Source organism: Pseudophryne corroboree, assembly GCF_028390025.1.
Source record: "Pseudophryne corroboree isolate aPseCor3 chromosome 3 unlocalized genomic scaffold, aPseCor3.hap2 SUPER_3_unloc_15, whole genome shotgun sequence".
Lineage (NCBI taxonomy): Eukaryota > Metazoa > Chordata > Amphibia > Anura > Myobatrachidae > Pseudophryne > Pseudophryne corroboree.
Window position 1 is genome coordinate 1 of NW_026967503.1, and position 18,923 is coordinate 18,923.

The window sequence follows — 18,923 nt, forward strand, 5'->3', positions numbered from 1 at the left end:
GTCACAGAGGATCGCTGCCACGGAGCTGCTCTATCATGTCCTGACTGGCGGCAAGGCTCCACCTCCTGTTTTTAAAGCCTGCCGCCGGCGCCGTGCCGTCACGCCAATCAATCTGCCAGGCTAGGGATTGGCTGCAGCGGAGCGCGTCCCAGAGGACTCGCGCATGTTGGAAAAGTGAGTCCCTGAACATCAATACCGGGTAAAAAACGCGCTATAGCGCGTTTTTGCGAACACTGGTGGCAGCACTGATATTCTGTGGGATACGCCTGATTCCTCTACTGGTTGCTGTTGGCATAGTCCTTTTTAAGAAGTCTCTTGTTCTCCTGATAGAGTCAATGAATCCAGACCAGAATTGGTGATTTTCTTCTATTTTTTGTGTATCATTTTTTTTTATTGTGTTGTGTTTTTCTTGTTTAATTAATGGTTGGTAATGCAAATGTCATTTTGTGTAACATATTTTTGTAATAATCAGAGGGTCAGCGAGACGTTATGGAGCCAATGTATCATTTACTATTTGCTGCTAATTCCCGCAAAACAACCGGACCTCCCAAATGTAAGTAGAAGGGACAGCAGCAGGTATCTCCCATACCTTCATACATGGACGTTTCCAGGCAAGGGTCAGATAAGTTTATTTAAATACTGTAAAGTTTGATTAATTTACAAGGAAAAGCAATACTGTATCACACTGTGGTTCGGGCCGCTGCAGCCACATAACGTAAGCAAATAACCGCTAAGATATGTATGCACGTTGCATATACACGCCAACACGCTATGCGCACAATGCAGTGACCCGTGTGGCTGACTACACCTTATCCCCAAACAATGGAATGCGACACCAGTAGTTACATGTAATGTTGTGGTCCAACACATCAACAGTATTTACTCAAAATATACAGATAAGATACAATATTACAGAGAAGAGCTACAACCAATAGTACATACGTTTGTTCACCAGCGCTCCCGGATCCGGTCCTCAGTCAGTCTTAGCAAGATGACCTTCAGAGAATAGACTGAGCCTAGTCAGGAGGACTCTCTTTATACAATGTGTCCAAATACAGTACAATGGGAAGTGTAAGCGCTTCTTTCATAGGTCAAAGGGCAGGTCATTTACAGTACATGAGGGGTCATAGGTTGGTTTAAATGAATGGGCGATGCTTGGTCCGGTCCAGGTGTGCTTGCAGGTGTTCACCCCTGGTTCCCGCCGAATATCAAGAGTACAGTATTTACAGTATTTGTGAATAGTACAATTCTGCACATATCTATGCACAGAAACATGCTATAAACTGCAAATAGCAACCGGAATGTAGATCTCAAGATACTGCACATCTGGATACCAAGCACTAAGTACTAACCTTACTCCATCCCCTCACATCCTGAATGACTCTGTTATTCTATCCTTTGAGTATATGTAACTTGCTGGAAATGTGTGTGGAGACTATGTGTAAATTATGCACTATATAAATAGAATATTGAATATGTCTTTGTGGCTTTTCTGTGCGATTGCGTATGCTACCGTATATACTCATACCACGTGTCAATACGTGAACCAGTGTACGTAGCGTGCGTGGATGCGTACACATGGTGACTACGCGCACGCAGAGGCCACTCGGTTTGGTGTTTGCATGTGGTGTGTATGTAATATTTTTGACTTCGACAATACAACAACCCTAATTCACCTACAAGTAAAAAAAAAAAAAAAACTGAACCTTTGAACAGACATCATTTATTTTAAAAAAAATAAGATATCTATATACACCCCACTATTCACACGAGCACACAATCAGACATAGCCACAATCACAAGTACATAGTCACTATTGGTGGTTCTGGGCTCCGGCCAGTTCAAGGGAAATTGCACAGTCACAATGGCAACGTGTGTACCCACCTTTACACACCAGACGGGATATTTATACACAGCAACACTGATATTATGTGGACACAAAAGTAACACTACAAGTGACACATTAACAGGAAATTGTTTCTGTCACCATAGCGACAATTATCTGGAAATAAGATAATACAGACACATAAAAAGACTCAACGGAAATCTTTTGTTTTTAAACAACTTTATTTCATATTTTTAATACACAGATTTTTCTCTATATTTTAAACTTAAAAAATACTTTACTCTGCACAACAGCCTATGGGGGTCATTCAGAACCAGCCGCAATAGCGTCTCGCAACAGTTTGCTGGTGGTGGTAATATATACATGCACACATTGCGGTCACATCCCTGAGGGGTTAACGCGGGTAGGCTAGGACCATTTTTCAGGGGCTGCATGATGTCACATCTGCGTTCATCTCTGATTAACCCCCTATAAGCTTCCAGAGTGCACCTCATATCTCATCTTTTCCAAGTTACTACAAATGATATGAGATCGGTAGCAGCACTACTTTCAGGATTATTACACAGAACACACATAAAGGCTGACACAGCAAATAACAGTAACACATACAAGGGATTAATTAGAAATAAGGAAGCATAATCATCATTAAGTCTAATTATCAACTGATTCTGTGCGAGACCCATACACCTCTTTACTGCCTCCAGCAGCCCCTGGTACTGCACTGCGGCCATCCGCCCTGTCTCCCCCCCACTACTACCACTCGCCGTCTCCCCCACTACTACCACCTGCCCTGTCTCCTCCCACTACCCCATCTTCTCACACTACTGCCACCGCCCTGTATCCCCCCACTACGGTCACTTGCCCTGTCTACCCCTCTACTGCCACCACCCTGTCTCCTTCCACTACTGCCACCCGCTGTCTCCGACACCTTAGCTCTTTTTTGGGACATGATTACCCACATAGACACTGCCTCCAGCAGCCCCTGGTACCGCACTGCAGCCATCCGCCCTGTCTCCCCTGACACCTCAGCGCTGCTTGGAGACAATATTACCTATGTAGACACTGCTCCAGCAGCCCCCACTAATGCAAAGGTGCCGCCTACCCGACATCTCAGCACTGCTTGGGGAATTGATACTGCTAGTTACAGTCCTTCATCTGCAGATGGAACCGAACAGGGCGCTGCTTCTGGTACCTTGGACCCTGGTCATGTAGGGCTGGGAGAGTCAGTAAGATTATGTAATAGAGTCACCATCTTACAGGCAGCCGGTGAAGGGAGCAGAGAATGGGTGTTATGTGGCAGGAACGGGCTGGTTAGGTAACAGCCTGGCTGCTGCATTCTGTACAAGCTACAAGCGGTGCAATTCTTTTGCTGGGAGACCCAGGTAGAGGACATTGCAGTAGTCTATGTGTGAAGATAAAAAATACATGTATGACTGTAGGTAGATCTTCTGAGGGAAATAAGTGCTGGAGTCTGGCTATGTTCCTCAGATGAGGATCTGATTGTGGCTGATATTTGATGTCTAAGCGTGGAAGTCAACTGTTTGAAAAGTTGGTTGGGGGTGTTTTTTCCGGTCTAGTAGATAGGAAAAAACAAACACCTGACTTTTCAAACAGTTGAATACCCCCCAAGTATCACTCCACCATCCAGGACACCAAGGGGGAAATTTACTAAGATGGGAGTTCTATTTAAGATGGGATGTTGCCCATGGCAACCAATCAGATTCTACTTCTCATTTATCTAGCACCTTATAGAAGATAATACCTGAAATCTGATTGGTTGCTATTGGCAACATCCCATCTTAAATAGAACTCACATCTTAGTAAATTTACCCCCAAGATTCCGCACATGATCAGCATTTTGTTACTCTGAACCCCCAAGCTTAAGTCTGTTTGGTTTGCAAAGCTGAGCTGTAGCCCTGCCCTTTGTTGGTGAGCTTCTATCAGAAGGACCTGTTGCATGTATATTGCAAAAAGCATAAGAGATAGGACAGAATCTTGAGGAACATTACATGGCAATGATAAGTATACTCAAGAAGATCAAAATTGTTTCTCACCTGCGTGGTCTATTGTGTGCAACAAAAGCTTATTTCTCAGAGTATGGAAATGCCTGTGTGACTTTGCTGATGTGTAACAAGATGTGATTTCTGTGTAAAACATTTCCTGCACTCAGAGCAAGAAAATGGCTTCACACCTGTGTGACTTGTTATGTCTAACCAGATCTGATTTGTCTGCAAAACATTTCCCACACTCAAAACATGGAAATGGCTTCTCACCTTTGTGACTTCTCTGATGTATAACAAGAACTGATTTCCGTGCAAAACATTTCCCACACTCAGAACATGGAAATGGCCTCTCACCTGTATGACTTCTCTGATGTCTAACAAGATCTGATTTACTTAAACAACATTTCCCACACTCAGAGCAAGAAAATTGATTCTCACCTGTGTGACTTCTCTGATGTTTAACAAGATCTGATTTCCATGCAAAACATTTCCCACACTCAGAGCAAGAAAATGGCTTCTCACCTGTGTGACTTCTGTTATGTCTAACCAGATCTGATTTGTGTGCAAAACATTTCCCGCACTCAGAGCAAGAAAATGTATTCACACCTGTGTGACTTCTGTTATGTCTAACCAGATCTGATTTGTGTGCAAAACATTTCCCGCACTCAGAACATGGAAATGGCTTCTCACTTGTGTGACTTCTCTGATGTATAACAAGAACTGATTTCCGTGCAAAACATTTCCCACACTCAAAACATGGAAATGGCTTCTCACCTGTGTGACTTCTCTGATGTATAACAAGAACTGATTTCCGTGCAAAACATTTCCCACACTCAGAACATGGAAATGGCCTCTCACCTGTGTGACCTCTCTGATGTTTAACAAGATCTGATTTCCATGCAAAACATTTCCCACACTCAGAGCAAGAAAATGGCTTCTCACCTGTGTGACTTCTCTGATGTCTAACAAGATCTGATTTACTTAAACAACATTTCCCACACTCAGAGCAAGAAAATTGCTTCTCACCTGTGTGACATTGCTGATGTCTAACAAGATCTGGTTTGTGTGCAAAACATTTCCCACACTCAGAACATGGAAATGGCTTCTCACCTGTGTGACTTTGCTGATGGGAAACAAGATGTGATTTCCGTGTAAAACATTTCCCACACTCGGAGCATGAAAATGTCTTCTCACCTGTGTGACTTCTCTGATGTCTAACAAGATCTGATTTACTTAAACAACATTTCCCACACTCAGAGCAAGAAAATTGCTTCTCACCTGTGTGACATTGCTGATGTCTAACAAGATCTGGTTTGTGTGCAAAACATTTCCCACACTCAGAACATGGAAATGGCTTCTCACCTGTGTGACTTTGCTGATGGGAAACAAGATGTGATTTCCGTGTAAAACATTTCCCACACTCGGAGCATGAAAATGTCTTCTCACCTGTGTGACTTCTTTCATGTTTAGTAAGATTTGATTTGTCTGCAAAACATTTCCCACACTCAGAACATGGAAATGGCTTCTCACCAGTGTGACTTCGCTGATGTGTAATAAGATCTGATTTCCGTGTAAAACATTTCGTACACTCAGAGCAAGAAAACAGATTCTCACCTGTGTGACTCCTCTGATGTATAACAAGATGTGATTTCTGTGTAAAACATTTCCCACACTCAGAGCAAGAAAATGGCTTCTCACCTGTGTGACTTCTGTTATGTCTAACCAGATTTGATTTCCGTGTAAAACATTTCCCACACTCACAGCAAGAAAATGGCTTCACACCTGTGTGACTTCGCTGATGTGTAAAAAGTTGTGATTTCTGTGTAAAACATTTCCCACACTCAGAGCAAGAAAATGGCTTCACACCTGTGTGACTTCTCTGATGTGTAACAAGATGTGATTTACTTAAACAACATTTCCCACACTCAGAGCAAGAAAATTGCTTCTCACCTGTGTGATTTCTCTGATGTCTAACAAGATCTGGTTTGTGTGCAAAACATTTCCCACACTCAGAACATGGAAATGGCTTCTCACCTGTGTGACTTTGCTGATGTGTAACAAGTTGTGATTTCCATGTAAAACATTTCCCACACTCGGAGCATGAAAATGTCTTCTCACCTGTGTGACTTCTTTCATGTTTAGTAAGATTTGATTTGTCTGCAAAACATTTCCCACACTCAGAACATGGAAATGGCTGCTCACCAGTGTGACTTCGCTGATGTGTAATAAGATCTGATTTCCGTGTAAAATATTTCGTACACTCAGAGCAAGAAAACAGATTCTCACCTGTGTGAATTTGCTGATGTGTAACAAGTTGTGATTTCTGTGTAAAACATTTCCCACACTCAGAGCAAGAAAATGGCTTCACACCTGTGTGTCTCCTCTGATGTCTAACAAGATATAGTTTGTGTGCAAAACATTTCCCACACTCAGAACATGGAAACGGCTTCTCACCTGTGTGACTTTGCTGATGTTTAACAAGATCTGATTTGCGTGTAAAACATTTCCCACACTCAGAACATGGAAACGGCTTCTCACCTGTGTGACTTCTCTGATGCATAACAAGATGTGATTTCCGTGCAAAACATTTCCCACACTCAGAACATGTCAGTGGCCTCTCACCTGTGTGACTTCTCTGATGTATAACAAGATGTGATTTGTATGTAAAACATTTCCCACACTCTGAACATATCAGTGGCCTTCCACCTGCCTTACCTGTGTGTGGGTTAATAGGCTTTGTGTTCTGTGTAAAACATTTGGCATCTATAGAACAGGGAAACACTGTATCTACTGTCAGAGCTGTAACAGATGCACCAATATCAGAGTGATCAGGAGAACACTTCCCAGGATCAGAAGGACCAGCTGATAGAGCTGGATGTATCATTGGGGTAATGGGGTTATCTCCTGGAGAATCCGGTCTACTGTCGTTATCGGTTATTTCAGAATCCAGGGATAACATTAGATGTCCTTCTGAGATATTCCTGCTTGTGTGTCCATCTGCTGGAAATAAAATACATTATGGAAATGTGACATTTTTTGTAACAATATTAATCTTGTAAACAATAGGATAAGACGACTCTCTGGGACACTTAATTGTAAATGTGTGGGTATAATAAAACATAACTTTTAATGAAGGCTTTATAATATTGTGTCTCAATCATTGTGTCCACCCTCCTGAGAATACTCACAATAACAAATATAATATTATAATAAGACTTAGATATACCTCTCTCTTATAACTAACCATGAAACATCAATAGAGATGTAGTCACTCGCCAAGTCCTATGTCAGCACCAATGTAAAACAATAGATGGGGAACATATCGTAGACTCTAGATGAACAATAACATCAGTCATATGAGTTGATAGATCAGAGAAATGTCTCCTAACGTTACTCCTGGAAGCATTGGTAAGGTAGCATTCCTTTATGTGTGTGCTCATACGCTGGTAAGCCTGTACATGTGTTACTCACCCTTATATAAGGTATATTGCTACAGCAGAGTAGGTGTGTGGAACAAGGTATTTTACATGCAATACACCATATAATACACTGTAATCATCATCATCTGATAGGTTATAATACACTGTTACACCCCATCATCAGTGTCTTAACTCTATACTCTCCATAGTAATAAGGATGATGTGTGTACGGTAAGTATGATACAGAGAATTACATATCAGAATCTATACAGCTGCAGCCATACTTCTGCTTCTCATACGTGTGCTACTGGCAGCAGTGAACATCTGAGTGAGAGTGCAGGGAAGACAGCAGAGTCTGATGAGAAAGAGATTGGATCTGCCTTTGCAGGGATGTACCACACCTGTCACCCCTGTTAGTATATAAAATAATAAAAAAGAGGGGTGTGGTCCATCCAGGCGTGCTTTATGGAGATCTCCTCACTAAGTGGCTTCTTATCTAACCTACCTGATATCTCTTAGCCGCCGCTGGTACCAAGACCCAATCTATTAGGTCCACCACTCCTACTGCCCTAAAGCCGCTCCCTCCGGGCACCGTTCACTGCCGCAGCCTAGTGACGCCGCTGATGCCACAGGCTGTATTCTGGGGCTAAGTGTGCCCAAGTTTTCCTGCACGCTCCTGACACCTGACTTGAAGGCGCTTTTCGCTCAGTCGGGATCACTTGCTCTCCCACTCACACGGGTGCGCAGATTCCGCTACTGCTGGGGACAGAACGGGCTGCCCATAGTCAGTGGAGCCCGGCGGTGATATTGGGAAGTGAGATGACTGTCATTTTGGATCCTGGTGCCCGGCCATCGCATGCTTTGACTTCTGCCTTCAATAAGGTGTAAAATTGATATAAGCTGCTAAAAAAGTGTTGTGATGGCTGGACCGGGGTCACTACACTAAATTGAGGCATTTGCCTGGAGGTGAAACTACCTTCTATTTATATGGTACCACTATAATCTACTTCCTCTCAGTCTACATGCAGAGCACAGTATCAAGTATCGTCTGAGTACAGCTCATTACACTCTGATTACAACCTCACAGTATATTATTTTGTGGATTTATTCACTGAATATATTTTTCCATTTGTCTCTCTCTGTGCTGAGTACTTCACGTCTGTGATCACGCTGACCTCTAGTGGAATTTCTCGGTCATTACTGTGTTATTTGAGTTGCATTACATCATGTTTACTTGAAATTTTGGCTCGGCTACCCCTGTCATCCCGACTAAGAATGTCATTTTGAACTGTGTCATCTTGATGTAACCTCCTAACAGCGTACTCCTTTTATTTATAGATCGTTTGTATTTTCCTATCTCTGAGAGGTCCGTCTCTTTGTAGCCGGCTTAACATGCCTCCAAAAAAGGTTAAAAGGTACCAAATTGGCCCACCTGTCCATCTCTTTGGTACCTCAAATTCAGGTGGTCCTTCTAAGACCGCTACAACATCATCTGCTTCTTCTTGTCAGACGCACATGAGGCATACTGTGACAAATTACATGGCCCTATGTGGGCAATGCCATTATGTAGTGTTAGGACTGCTGACATCGGAGAAGCCGTGAAGTGGCGCAGCAGCTTAAACATGTGTAAACTTATTCTCTGAATTTCTATTACCAGATAGGTTCAGGTATGGTTACAGGTCATTTTTTAGTTTGCTGAAGGGAAATGTAGGGGTGGGATTTGCAACCCCCCCTCTCTGTCTGTTTGTCTGTGAACCCTGCCCCTTTCCAGTACCTGATACATAATTATCTCCAGGAATGATCGAGCATTTACCATTGTTTGTCTGCTTGTGTGCGAGAGGCATTGAATGGGAGCAGTATTTGGAAGGCATGCTGTTCCTTGTAGTACCCATGGGAGATCCTGGGGGTGGCTCCTGGGCAAGTTAGCTCTCTGTCTGGGTGTGTTTTAGTAATAGCCTTTATCATGAGGCCTACTGTGACAAATTACATGGCACTATGTGGGCACTGCCATTATGTAGTGTTAGGACTGCTGACATCGAAGAAGCCGTGAAGTGACGCAGCAGCTTAAACATGTGTAAACTTATTCTCTGAATTTCTATTACCAGATAGGTTCAGGTATGGTTACAGGTAATTTTTTTGTGTGCTGAAGGGAAATGTAGGGGTGGGATTTGCAACCCCCCCTCTCTGTCTGTCAGACGCACAGCCCAGCTGTAATGGCTGAAAACATCTTAAGACACACTAGATGGTCCTGTTACTCTATGCTCTATACATTCTGTGTTATCTACATTTAAGGACTGAAATAACCTCAGAATTTAACTCTAATATTCAAGCTTTGAGGTCCGGTATCAGTGAGATTGGCACTCGTACAGACTAAGATGAAAGAGATTGTTGCGTCTCACAAAGATCTGATTTCAGCACATGACACCCTTCAGGAAGACCCGGTCTCTATTCGTGATAAAGTCATTGATTTAGAAGACAGGTCTCGGAGAAATAATATCAGAATAATGGGCATGACGGATTCTGTTACAAATTCTGAGCTTTATGATCATGCCACGGTCCTCTATTCAGAAGCTTCCACTGAAGACTCCCAAAGCCCAAACAGACCCCTATCCAAGCACCGAGGGACACTCTGCTCAGGGTCCACTTTCTTCATATAAAAGAACACATTCTAGTCTGCTTTGTCTTCCTCATCCACAGCCGAGTGTCTGGATAATCTGCAGATATTTCCAGATATTTCTTCTGTGACGCTGGCCAAAAGGCGTCTATTCCACCCAAGGAAATGTGCAATACAAATGGGGCTTTCCTACTAAGATTATTGTGATGCGAAATGGCACCTTCACAGTGATACCTTCACCCGAGGATGGCCCTGCTATTCTGAAAATGTGGGATTTTTCTGTTGACAGTCCTTCATGACACTTTACCTAAACCAATCCCGGATGAGTTGACTTCCGTCTTGAAGCAATATGCTAAGTTGTAAGACTGCAAGAGACACTCAGAGTTTGTTTCCTACTGTAACATGTGCCAACTGGGACTAAGTTACTGGGCATGGATCTATTTTTGGGTCAGATTTATTTATTCTTATTATGGGTTTAAAACGTGTCTGTTTCTCTTTATTTCCTGTGCTATTTAATTGCTATATAGTATATGGTCTGATATACTTTCTAGTCTTACGTTTCATAATACCTTTCTAGAATGTTTGGGTGTTCAGGCAAAGCATGACTGATTCGTCTAACATCCTGTTGCCCTTATAAAGGTGTTGGTAGAACCTAAATTGAATATCAGGCCATGTTCCTGGCCTTTACCTCCTTTGGACACATTGGTTACATTGAGATTTGATATTTCTTTGTACAGTTGTTACTATGATGACTAGATTTTGCACTCTCGCATGGCTACTTGGGGTAGTCGGTGGGTTTCCCTTTTAGGCCCGACCGCCACCTTTTTCTACCTTTCTGTCACGGTACCCTAGTGACGGAATCTCTAGCTCCTTTATGGACGCTATTTCTGTTTGTCTTCCATTTTTGTTCCCTATTTTATTTTTTCTGTTATGATAGTTTGAAGTATGCACACGCCCTACAGACTCTATTGGACTTTACACAGATGATCCTAGATGTTTCATACCAAGATCTGATCTCTATCATGGTGACGTTTTTAATTCTTAATGTAAAAGGTCTTAATTCTCCTCATAAGAGACGTCTTGCAATAAAATATTTCACTGACCAGAAGGCGGCGGTGGTAGCCATTCAGGAATCACATGTTCCATTGCACTCTGCCCCTCAGTTTACCAATAACTTGCTATATCTCCTGTGGTGTAGCCATCCTTTCTAATAGATCCTGCCCCTATCACCTGGAAAGCAAGTGGGTGGATTGCAATGGTAGATATTGAATTCTAGTTGGGAAAATCCATTATAAATATGTCACCCTCACTTCTCTCTATGCCGCTAATGCCAGACAGCCCCAATTTCTTATATATTGTTTTTCAAAAGCTACAAGAAATTGCACTTCTCCTTATGGGAGATGTTACTCTTGCTACAGACCCTCATCTTGATAGATCCTCCACTACTGATGAACAGACCAGTAATGCCGCCCGTTCCTTAGCTTCCTCATGCTCCCTTTATTAGCTGAATCTGACCTCTATAACACTCGGAGAGTTAGACATCCAGGTGTGCGTGATTACATTTATTACTCTGCTGTACACAGGTCATATTAGAGAATAGACCTCCTTCTAGGTCATTACAATTGATCCCTTGCATTAATATATTTCATTATGGGGTGATAGTGTGACGACACATTGTGTCGCACAGTGGTGAAATACACGCGGTTACTTTCCTAGCCCTGTTCCTAACCATGGACTCCACTAATTGCCATTATGTTATTAGTCATATGCTAGGCAATATTGTATTGTATTGTGTTATTATATTGTACAGTTATGTTTTATCTGTTATATTAGGAATATGCAGGTTATTTGGTTATACTGTGTGCAATGTGTGTGATTGTATGCCAGAGTGTTAGTAACATAGTTACATAGAAACATAGAATTTGATAGAATTTGATGGCAGATAAGAACCACTTGGCCCATCTAGTCCGTTTTTTATTTTATCCTTTAGGCAATCTCAACCCTTTTTTAACCTTGATTCTTTGTAAGGATATTCATATGCCTGTCCCATGCATGTTTAAATTGCCCTACAGTCTTAGCCTCTACCACCTCTGATGGGAGGCTATTCCACTTATCCACTACCCTTTCTGTGAAGTAATTTTTCCTTAAATTTCCCCTGAACCTCCCCCCCTCCAGTCTCAATGTATGCCTTCGAGTTCTAATACGTCTTTTCCTTTGAAGAATGTTTCCCTCCTGAACTTTGTTAAGACCCTTTATATATTTGAAAGTTTCTATCATGTCTCCCCTTTCCCTTCTCTCCTCCAAACTATACATGTTAAGATCTTTTAGCCTTTCCGGGTAAGTTTTGTGATGTAGGCCATGCACCATTTTAGTTGCCCTCCTTTGTACACTCTGTAATGTATTTATATCCTTCTGGAGATAGGGTCTCCAGAACTGGACACAGTATTCCAGATGGGGCCGTACCAATGACCTATACAGTGGCATTATCACTTCATTTTTCCTGCTACTGATTCCTCTCCCTATGCAACCAAGCATCTGACTTGCCTTTCTCATTGCTTTGTTGCATTGCTTTCCTGCCTTCAAGTCACTTGAAATAGTGACTCCTAAATCTCTTTCCTCCTCAGTAGTTTCCATTAGTTACATCAGTTCATTGTAATGTAAGTCCCCTAGCTATACAATCAGATGTGATTAGGAGTAGGTTCAGTAGTAAACAGTTTCTGTATGGAGCTGCAGGTAATCTGATCCTATATACCCCATTGTGTACAGGAGCCCAGATACCTCGTCTCGTCCTCTGTGACCTCCTGACTGACCAGCTTGAGTGATAAAAAGACAGGGGAGGCAAGAGGAGTAGGCTCTTCTGAGGTGAGATCTGGCCAGAAGGTCAGAGAGTGTGGAGTTCTTGACCTGAGAGGAATGAGGTGTATTGCTTCTGAAAGCTACTGGTAGGATAGCGCTTCCAATGTGCTGAGGCCTAGAAGCATGGTTGTTATCCTCTTGTTTCAAAAAGGCTACTGGACATGCACTGAGGACGAGGCTGCCAGTGTGCTGAGTGAGGATTGTCTAGACGCATTGTGGACACTGGATGACAAGCTTTTCCTGGGAGTGCAGACTTGGTGGCTCTGCTATATAGATACTCCCGCATACATCTGTAATCCTATACTATTGTGGGGACCTAGTGAGATACCATCCTGGCATGTAATAGTTACTGTTTTAGTGTACTGTGTGTGTATATTTACAATAAAGGGCATTTGCCACTTTACTAAACTGTTTACCTGAGTGATCTGAGAATCCGTATCCTCACAATTAGTTACTACTTTTTAGATGCCATTTTGTCCATGTGTATCTCCATTTTGTTTATGTATGTCCTCACTGCTCTATATATGTTCATTTTATTAGGATTAGTGGGAAGAATATACACAGCTTTTAGGCTGGCTGATTATAATAGATATATCTTCCTATTATCAGTATCTCAGATGGAAAGTGTCTAGTAAGATGTTTGGAATATTGTATACATAAGTAGGTGAAAGGGGACAGTTGTCCAGGATAAGATAAATGATGTTATTAAAGGGGGACCCTGGGGGCGACTGAACTATATTGTTTAAACTACGTAATTGATGACCATCATCTGGGACAGATCATGAAACATCTGAGATAAGAGCTGAGTATCTAATTTGTTCTTCCTATTATTGTAACTGAGTATAACTTGTTATTTCCAGGTTCTCATTGTTGTAACTTAGAGAAATAAATGCTTATCCTTTATGAAATGTCCTGTGTCAGTCTCCATATTTATCACATTGTATCCCAGAACCTGGTCACTTGAATTTTTCTACCGACAGTAATTTCATGGTCTGATCACACCCCTCTGATAGGGTCCTGGTCGCCTTTTCCCGCTACTCCTCCTTTACCACCTTGGAGATTCCAGGATTATATATTAATGGATGCTGAAGGCACTAGAGTTTTTGCAAGAGGCCCTGTCCTCCTACTTAGACGTGGACGCTCCTGAAGATACTTCCATTAGGAACCATTGGTGTGTCCTTAAGGCCATGGATCAGAAGGCCGTCATCCAATTGCCAGGGGACAGGTAATCAGCAGGGAATGTGCAGGACTCTGAATGCTGGTTCCCACACACAAGCTCAATAAATTTATTATATACCTAAGGCGGTGGTAGCAAGACTCAGATGCTGCCAACTCAGTAATAGGAGCCGTTCACTAGCCAATTCCCTGAGGCCGGCTGCTACAGGAGCATGTGAATACATGACAGGGGCTGCACCAGATATTTCCTAAGCTTTGTATCATGTGGCATGAGTAACCCTGAGCATGTGCCCCAGCAAGCAGCCGCACCATGCCAGAAATATATGTAGATATGGTAGACCTACTGTCGATAACGCTATTTCTCCTAATTCCACAGTATCCACATGATATACATTGAGATATGAGGTCAGCGGATTGGAACCAATGATCAAAAGCTTTTGGCCTCCCAGAATACAACGGGCCAGTCCTCTATATCCCCGCCTCCTGGCTCAGGAAATTCAGTTGTTTTCCAAAGCTCAAGGCAGGAGCATCATAGAGAGCCCTAATCAGGCGAGAAGAAGACACATGCACACACTTCCGTACAAGAAGGAAGAGGTTAGTAAGTGTAAGGGTCCTCAAATCAGGTGTGTCAGGGTGGGATCCCTGTGGATACAGTGGACCAAGGAGAAATAGAGTTATCAACAGTAAGTCTACCATAACTACATAATTCTCCTGTAGGGTCCACAGTAATATCCACAGAATATACATTGGGATGTCCCAAATCAATTTCGTGGAGGGGGCGCTCCAGATTGGAAAGGAGAATCCTTTGCCCAAATGTAGCATCCTGAGAGGCAAAGGTATCAAAGGCATAATGTCTAATGAATGTGTTAATGGAAGACCATGTGGCTGCCTTACATATCTGTTCTGCTGAAGCACCACGTTGTGCTGCCCATGACAGACCTACCTTACGAGTAGAGTGAGCAGAGACACTAGCTGGATTAGGGATATCAGCTTGAGAATATGCTTCTGAATCGTCATCCGAAGCCACCTCGCCAGTGTTTGCTTGTCAGCAGCCAATCCTCTCGTGAAATCCGTAGAAAATGAAGAGTGTCTGTCTTTCTGATGGCACTGGTACGATCCACGTAGACCCTTAAAGCCCGGACTACGTCCAAAGATGCATCTCCCGCAGAAAGATCTGGCCCTTGGAAGGCTGGGACTACAATTTCTTCGTTAAGGTGGAATTTAGACACCAACTTAGGAAGATAACCAGATTTGGTTCTGAGAACCGCTCTGTCTGGGTGAAATATCAGAAAAAGAGGGCAACACAACAATGTCGCAAAATCTAAAACTCTTCTAGCTGAGGCAATAGCAGAGTAGAAAGAGAATCTTAGCTGTCAACCATTTAAGATCCACTTACGTCAGTGGTTCAAATGGAACAATTTGAAGCACCTTTAGGACTATACCTAGATCCCAAGGCGCTGTAGGAGGAACAAATGGAGGTTGGATGTGAAGCATTCCTTGGAAAAAAGTGCAAACATCCTGCAGGTTAGCATTTTTCTTTTGAAACCACACCGTCAATGCTGACTCCTGAACTCTCAAGGAAGCCACCTGTAGACCTTTATCTATTGCTGCCTGAAGGAATGCTAGGACTCTGGGAACTCTGAAAGACCTAGGGTCAAATTTCCTGGCACTGCACCATTGAATATAAGCATGCCATATTCGTTTGCATGAATGGCATGTCGACTGAGAAATTCCGCTTCCTAGTGCCACCGTAACGTGTGGCTCACCTCCTTCATTGCCTTTTGGCTGCGAGTTTCTGATGATTGAGGTACGCTACTGCCATTGCATTATCCGAGCGAATTTGAACTGGTTTCCCCCACAGAAAGTCCTTTGCCTGAATGAGTGCCATATATATGGCCCGAAGTTCCAATATATTTATTAGCAGGCAACTTTCTTCCTTGGTCCACTGCCCCTGGAAGCAACATTTTTCTGACACTGCTCCCCAGCCCTGAAGACTGGCATCCGTTGTCAGAACCTCCCAATCTGAGATCCGAAAGGGTCTTCCTTTGTCCAGATGGGATGTCTGTAGCCACCAGGCTAATGACCTCCGTACTTACAGAGGAAGGACCATAGTCTGAGTTTTTATTATCTGATATAACCCATTCCAATTGGAATTTAGCATACTCCACCATGTCGAATGTCGACACCATTGATCCCATCACACGCATAGCTGCGTGAATGGATACCCTTTGACTCTGTAGCAGCTCCTGAATCCTTGACTGTATTGTGGTCATTTTGTTCAGAGGTAAAAACACTCTCTGAAGACCAGAATTCAATACAGCCCCCAAGTGAGTCATACGTTGGAACCAGGGACAACTTTGCCCAATTTATGAGTCAACTGTGACACTGAAGCAATTCCTGAGACTGCACCAGGATTAATAGGTCGTAGAGGTATGGAAAACTCCTTATCCCTTGTCGACGGAGATAAGCCGCCATTACCATCATAATTTTGGTGAACACTCTGGGAGCTGTAGCCAGTCCAAATGGTAGGGCCTGAAACTGAAAGTGTTGCTGGAGGATAGCAAACAGTGCTATAGGAACATGCAGGTAATCATCCTGGATATCAAGGGATACCATAAAATCCTCCAGCTCCATGGCCAAAATAATGGAAGGTAAAGTCTCCATATGAAACAGAGGCACCCAAATGTACTTGTTCAGCACCTTGAGATTGAGTATGGGCCGGAATGACCAATTTGGCTTCTGAACTAGAAACATGTTGGAATAGAAACCTTGTCCTTGTTGCGCGCGCACAGGGAATTGGAATTATCCTCCCAGATTGAAGCAACTTCTGACCTGCCTGTTGTAAGGCCCTGGCCTTCGTTTCTACGGAAGATGGGCTGGTACAAAAGAACCTTTGTGGAGGGTGTTTCTTGTAGGCAAACGCATAACCATGAGAAACCGCTTCTTGCTCCCAGGCATCTGTGGTGGACTGCTGCCAGATCTGTGCAAAATGATGAAGTCTGCCTCCCACCCCCCTGGAGTCCCCCAGGTGGAGGACCACACCATCAAGCTGACGGTTTATCTTCTGGCTTGGAAGCAGGCCCTCTGCTAATTGCTTTTTAGTCTTACCAGACTTGTCAGATTGGGACTGTTTGCCATAACCCTTCCCTTTTGCTTTTCCCTGGGTCCGAAAGGGCCGAAAAGCTGGAAACCTAGGTTTGGATTTGTGGGTTGAAGGAAACTTCACATTCTTGGAGTCTGCCTCTGACTACAAAATACTGTTTAATTCTTTACCAAAAAGAATATCTCCAATAAAAGGTAAAGACTCTAGAACCTCCTTGGACTCGGAGTCAGCTCTCCATGTACGTAGCCAGACCGCTCTGTGAGCTGCTACTGCTGAGGCTGATGCTTGAGAGACAATAGTACTCATGTCCAAGGCTGCTTCTTCCATAAACATGTGCAATATGGGAGTTTTGCTCTCTAGATGCCAATGAGACATCATCCTCCAATGCATCAGCCGAGGCCGCCACTGCTTTTGCCATCCAGGCTGAAGCTATGGCTGGTCTTACAATTACCCCAGACAATGAGAAGATTGTTTTTAAAAAAACATCTATTTTTCTATCCGTAACAATCATATAATGATGTTGAAGGCAGAGGTAATCTAGATTTTCGAACCAATCGAATGACATGTGTATCTACTTTGGGAGCCACTCCCTTTTTAAACAGTCCCCAGCTGGAAGAGGATAATGGGAATTCCATTTCCATGAAATTCTAAACTTCTTACTGGGTGTGACCAAAGCCTCTTGCATAATCTCCGTCAGCAGTTCTAACCCCGGAAATTCTGTTCTGACTGTTTTGGGATGTTTAAACACAGGAGCATTGGATTTTAACAAAGGGCTCTGCTGCCTCCTATAAGGATAGAAAGGCTTTCACAGCACTAATTAGCTCAGGTATATCCACTGAGCTGGGACCTTCATCCTCGTCTCTGTATGCAGACCCAGAATGCGAGGAATCCTCATCCTCCGAAGTGTCCCCATCTGAAACATGTGTAGACTGTGAAGATGTAGTTTCATGTTACCTTCCACAGGCCTTTCAGTCCGTTTTAGTTGAAAGGCTGCAGATTCCTGGACTGGATGTGATAAAACCCAGGGGGAATGTTGCATGTAAGGGTTAACAGGGTAACCTATCATTGGTATAGGAGCTGGCATTATGCGCTCAGCTACACCAAATAATGTCTGTGCAAACGTAGCCCATGGGGGTTCCATCTGAACGTGTGCCTGCCTAGGATTATTCAGGAGGCTTTGGTGAAAGCTAAAACAATTTGCACATAATCCATTCTGCACCAGATCCTGAGAGGTTAACCCAGCTTTGCAGGACAAACATGAAATCAGTGTTGGTGCTGCTGTGGAGAGTGTATCCTCCTCACCCTTGCTGCTCTTAGACATGATAAACAAATCACACATTTGTATGGTGTTAACTACACAATTTGTGACTGAAATCAATTAATAGCTTGCTAAAGTGACATGCAATCCGATTCCTCCCTGCCTTGCACCAGCACTGAGGATCTGTATACATGACAGAAATAGTAAAGTCAGCAATCACACTAGCAATCAGTCACAAGTTATACATTAGTATAATAAGCAACATGAGCACATCACCAACTACAGATACATTTCAAGTATGTAGGAGAACCATATTACTGCATTACCTTATATAGGAAACTTAACGTATTCAGTCACACAGCGAAAGAAACGGCAATAGTTTACAGACTCATATGCATCAGGCACTTATCCAACTCCTCGTACCCAATACATTAGTGAATGCTGAGTGGATCCAGACGCAAATAGTGTACACAAACTCCAAGTGCACACAACAGTGAACATAGACGCCCAAGTGAAGACAAATGCACCAGTCACACAGGCGCCTATGCTGCGATTGGGTCCTTTAGAAACACAGCATCTCAGACGGAAGCAGCAAATCAGTTCATGGCAGGAAACTCGGAGGAAACTGGTCATGAACCGGGGGAGGGG

The 18,923-nt window shown here is 43.1% G+C and overlaps 1 protein-coding gene across 1 annotated transcript in view; it reads right to left on the reverse strand.

Annotated features, from left to right (window-relative positions):
- Positions 1 to 2,048: 2,048 nt before the first annotated feature.
- The window catches only part of LOC134983424 (zinc finger protein 850-like), a 116,014-nt gene continuing 99,139 nt past the window's right edge, over positions 2,049 to 18,923 (reverse strand). The window contains exon 8 of the mRNA XM_063949106.1: positions 2,049 to 6,849. Within this exon, the coding sequence (XP_063805176.1) occupies positions 4,013 to 6,849 (2,837 nt within the window). The 3' untranslated portion in view covers positions 2,049 to 4,012. The remainder of the gene's footprint in view (positions 6,850 to 18,923) is intronic.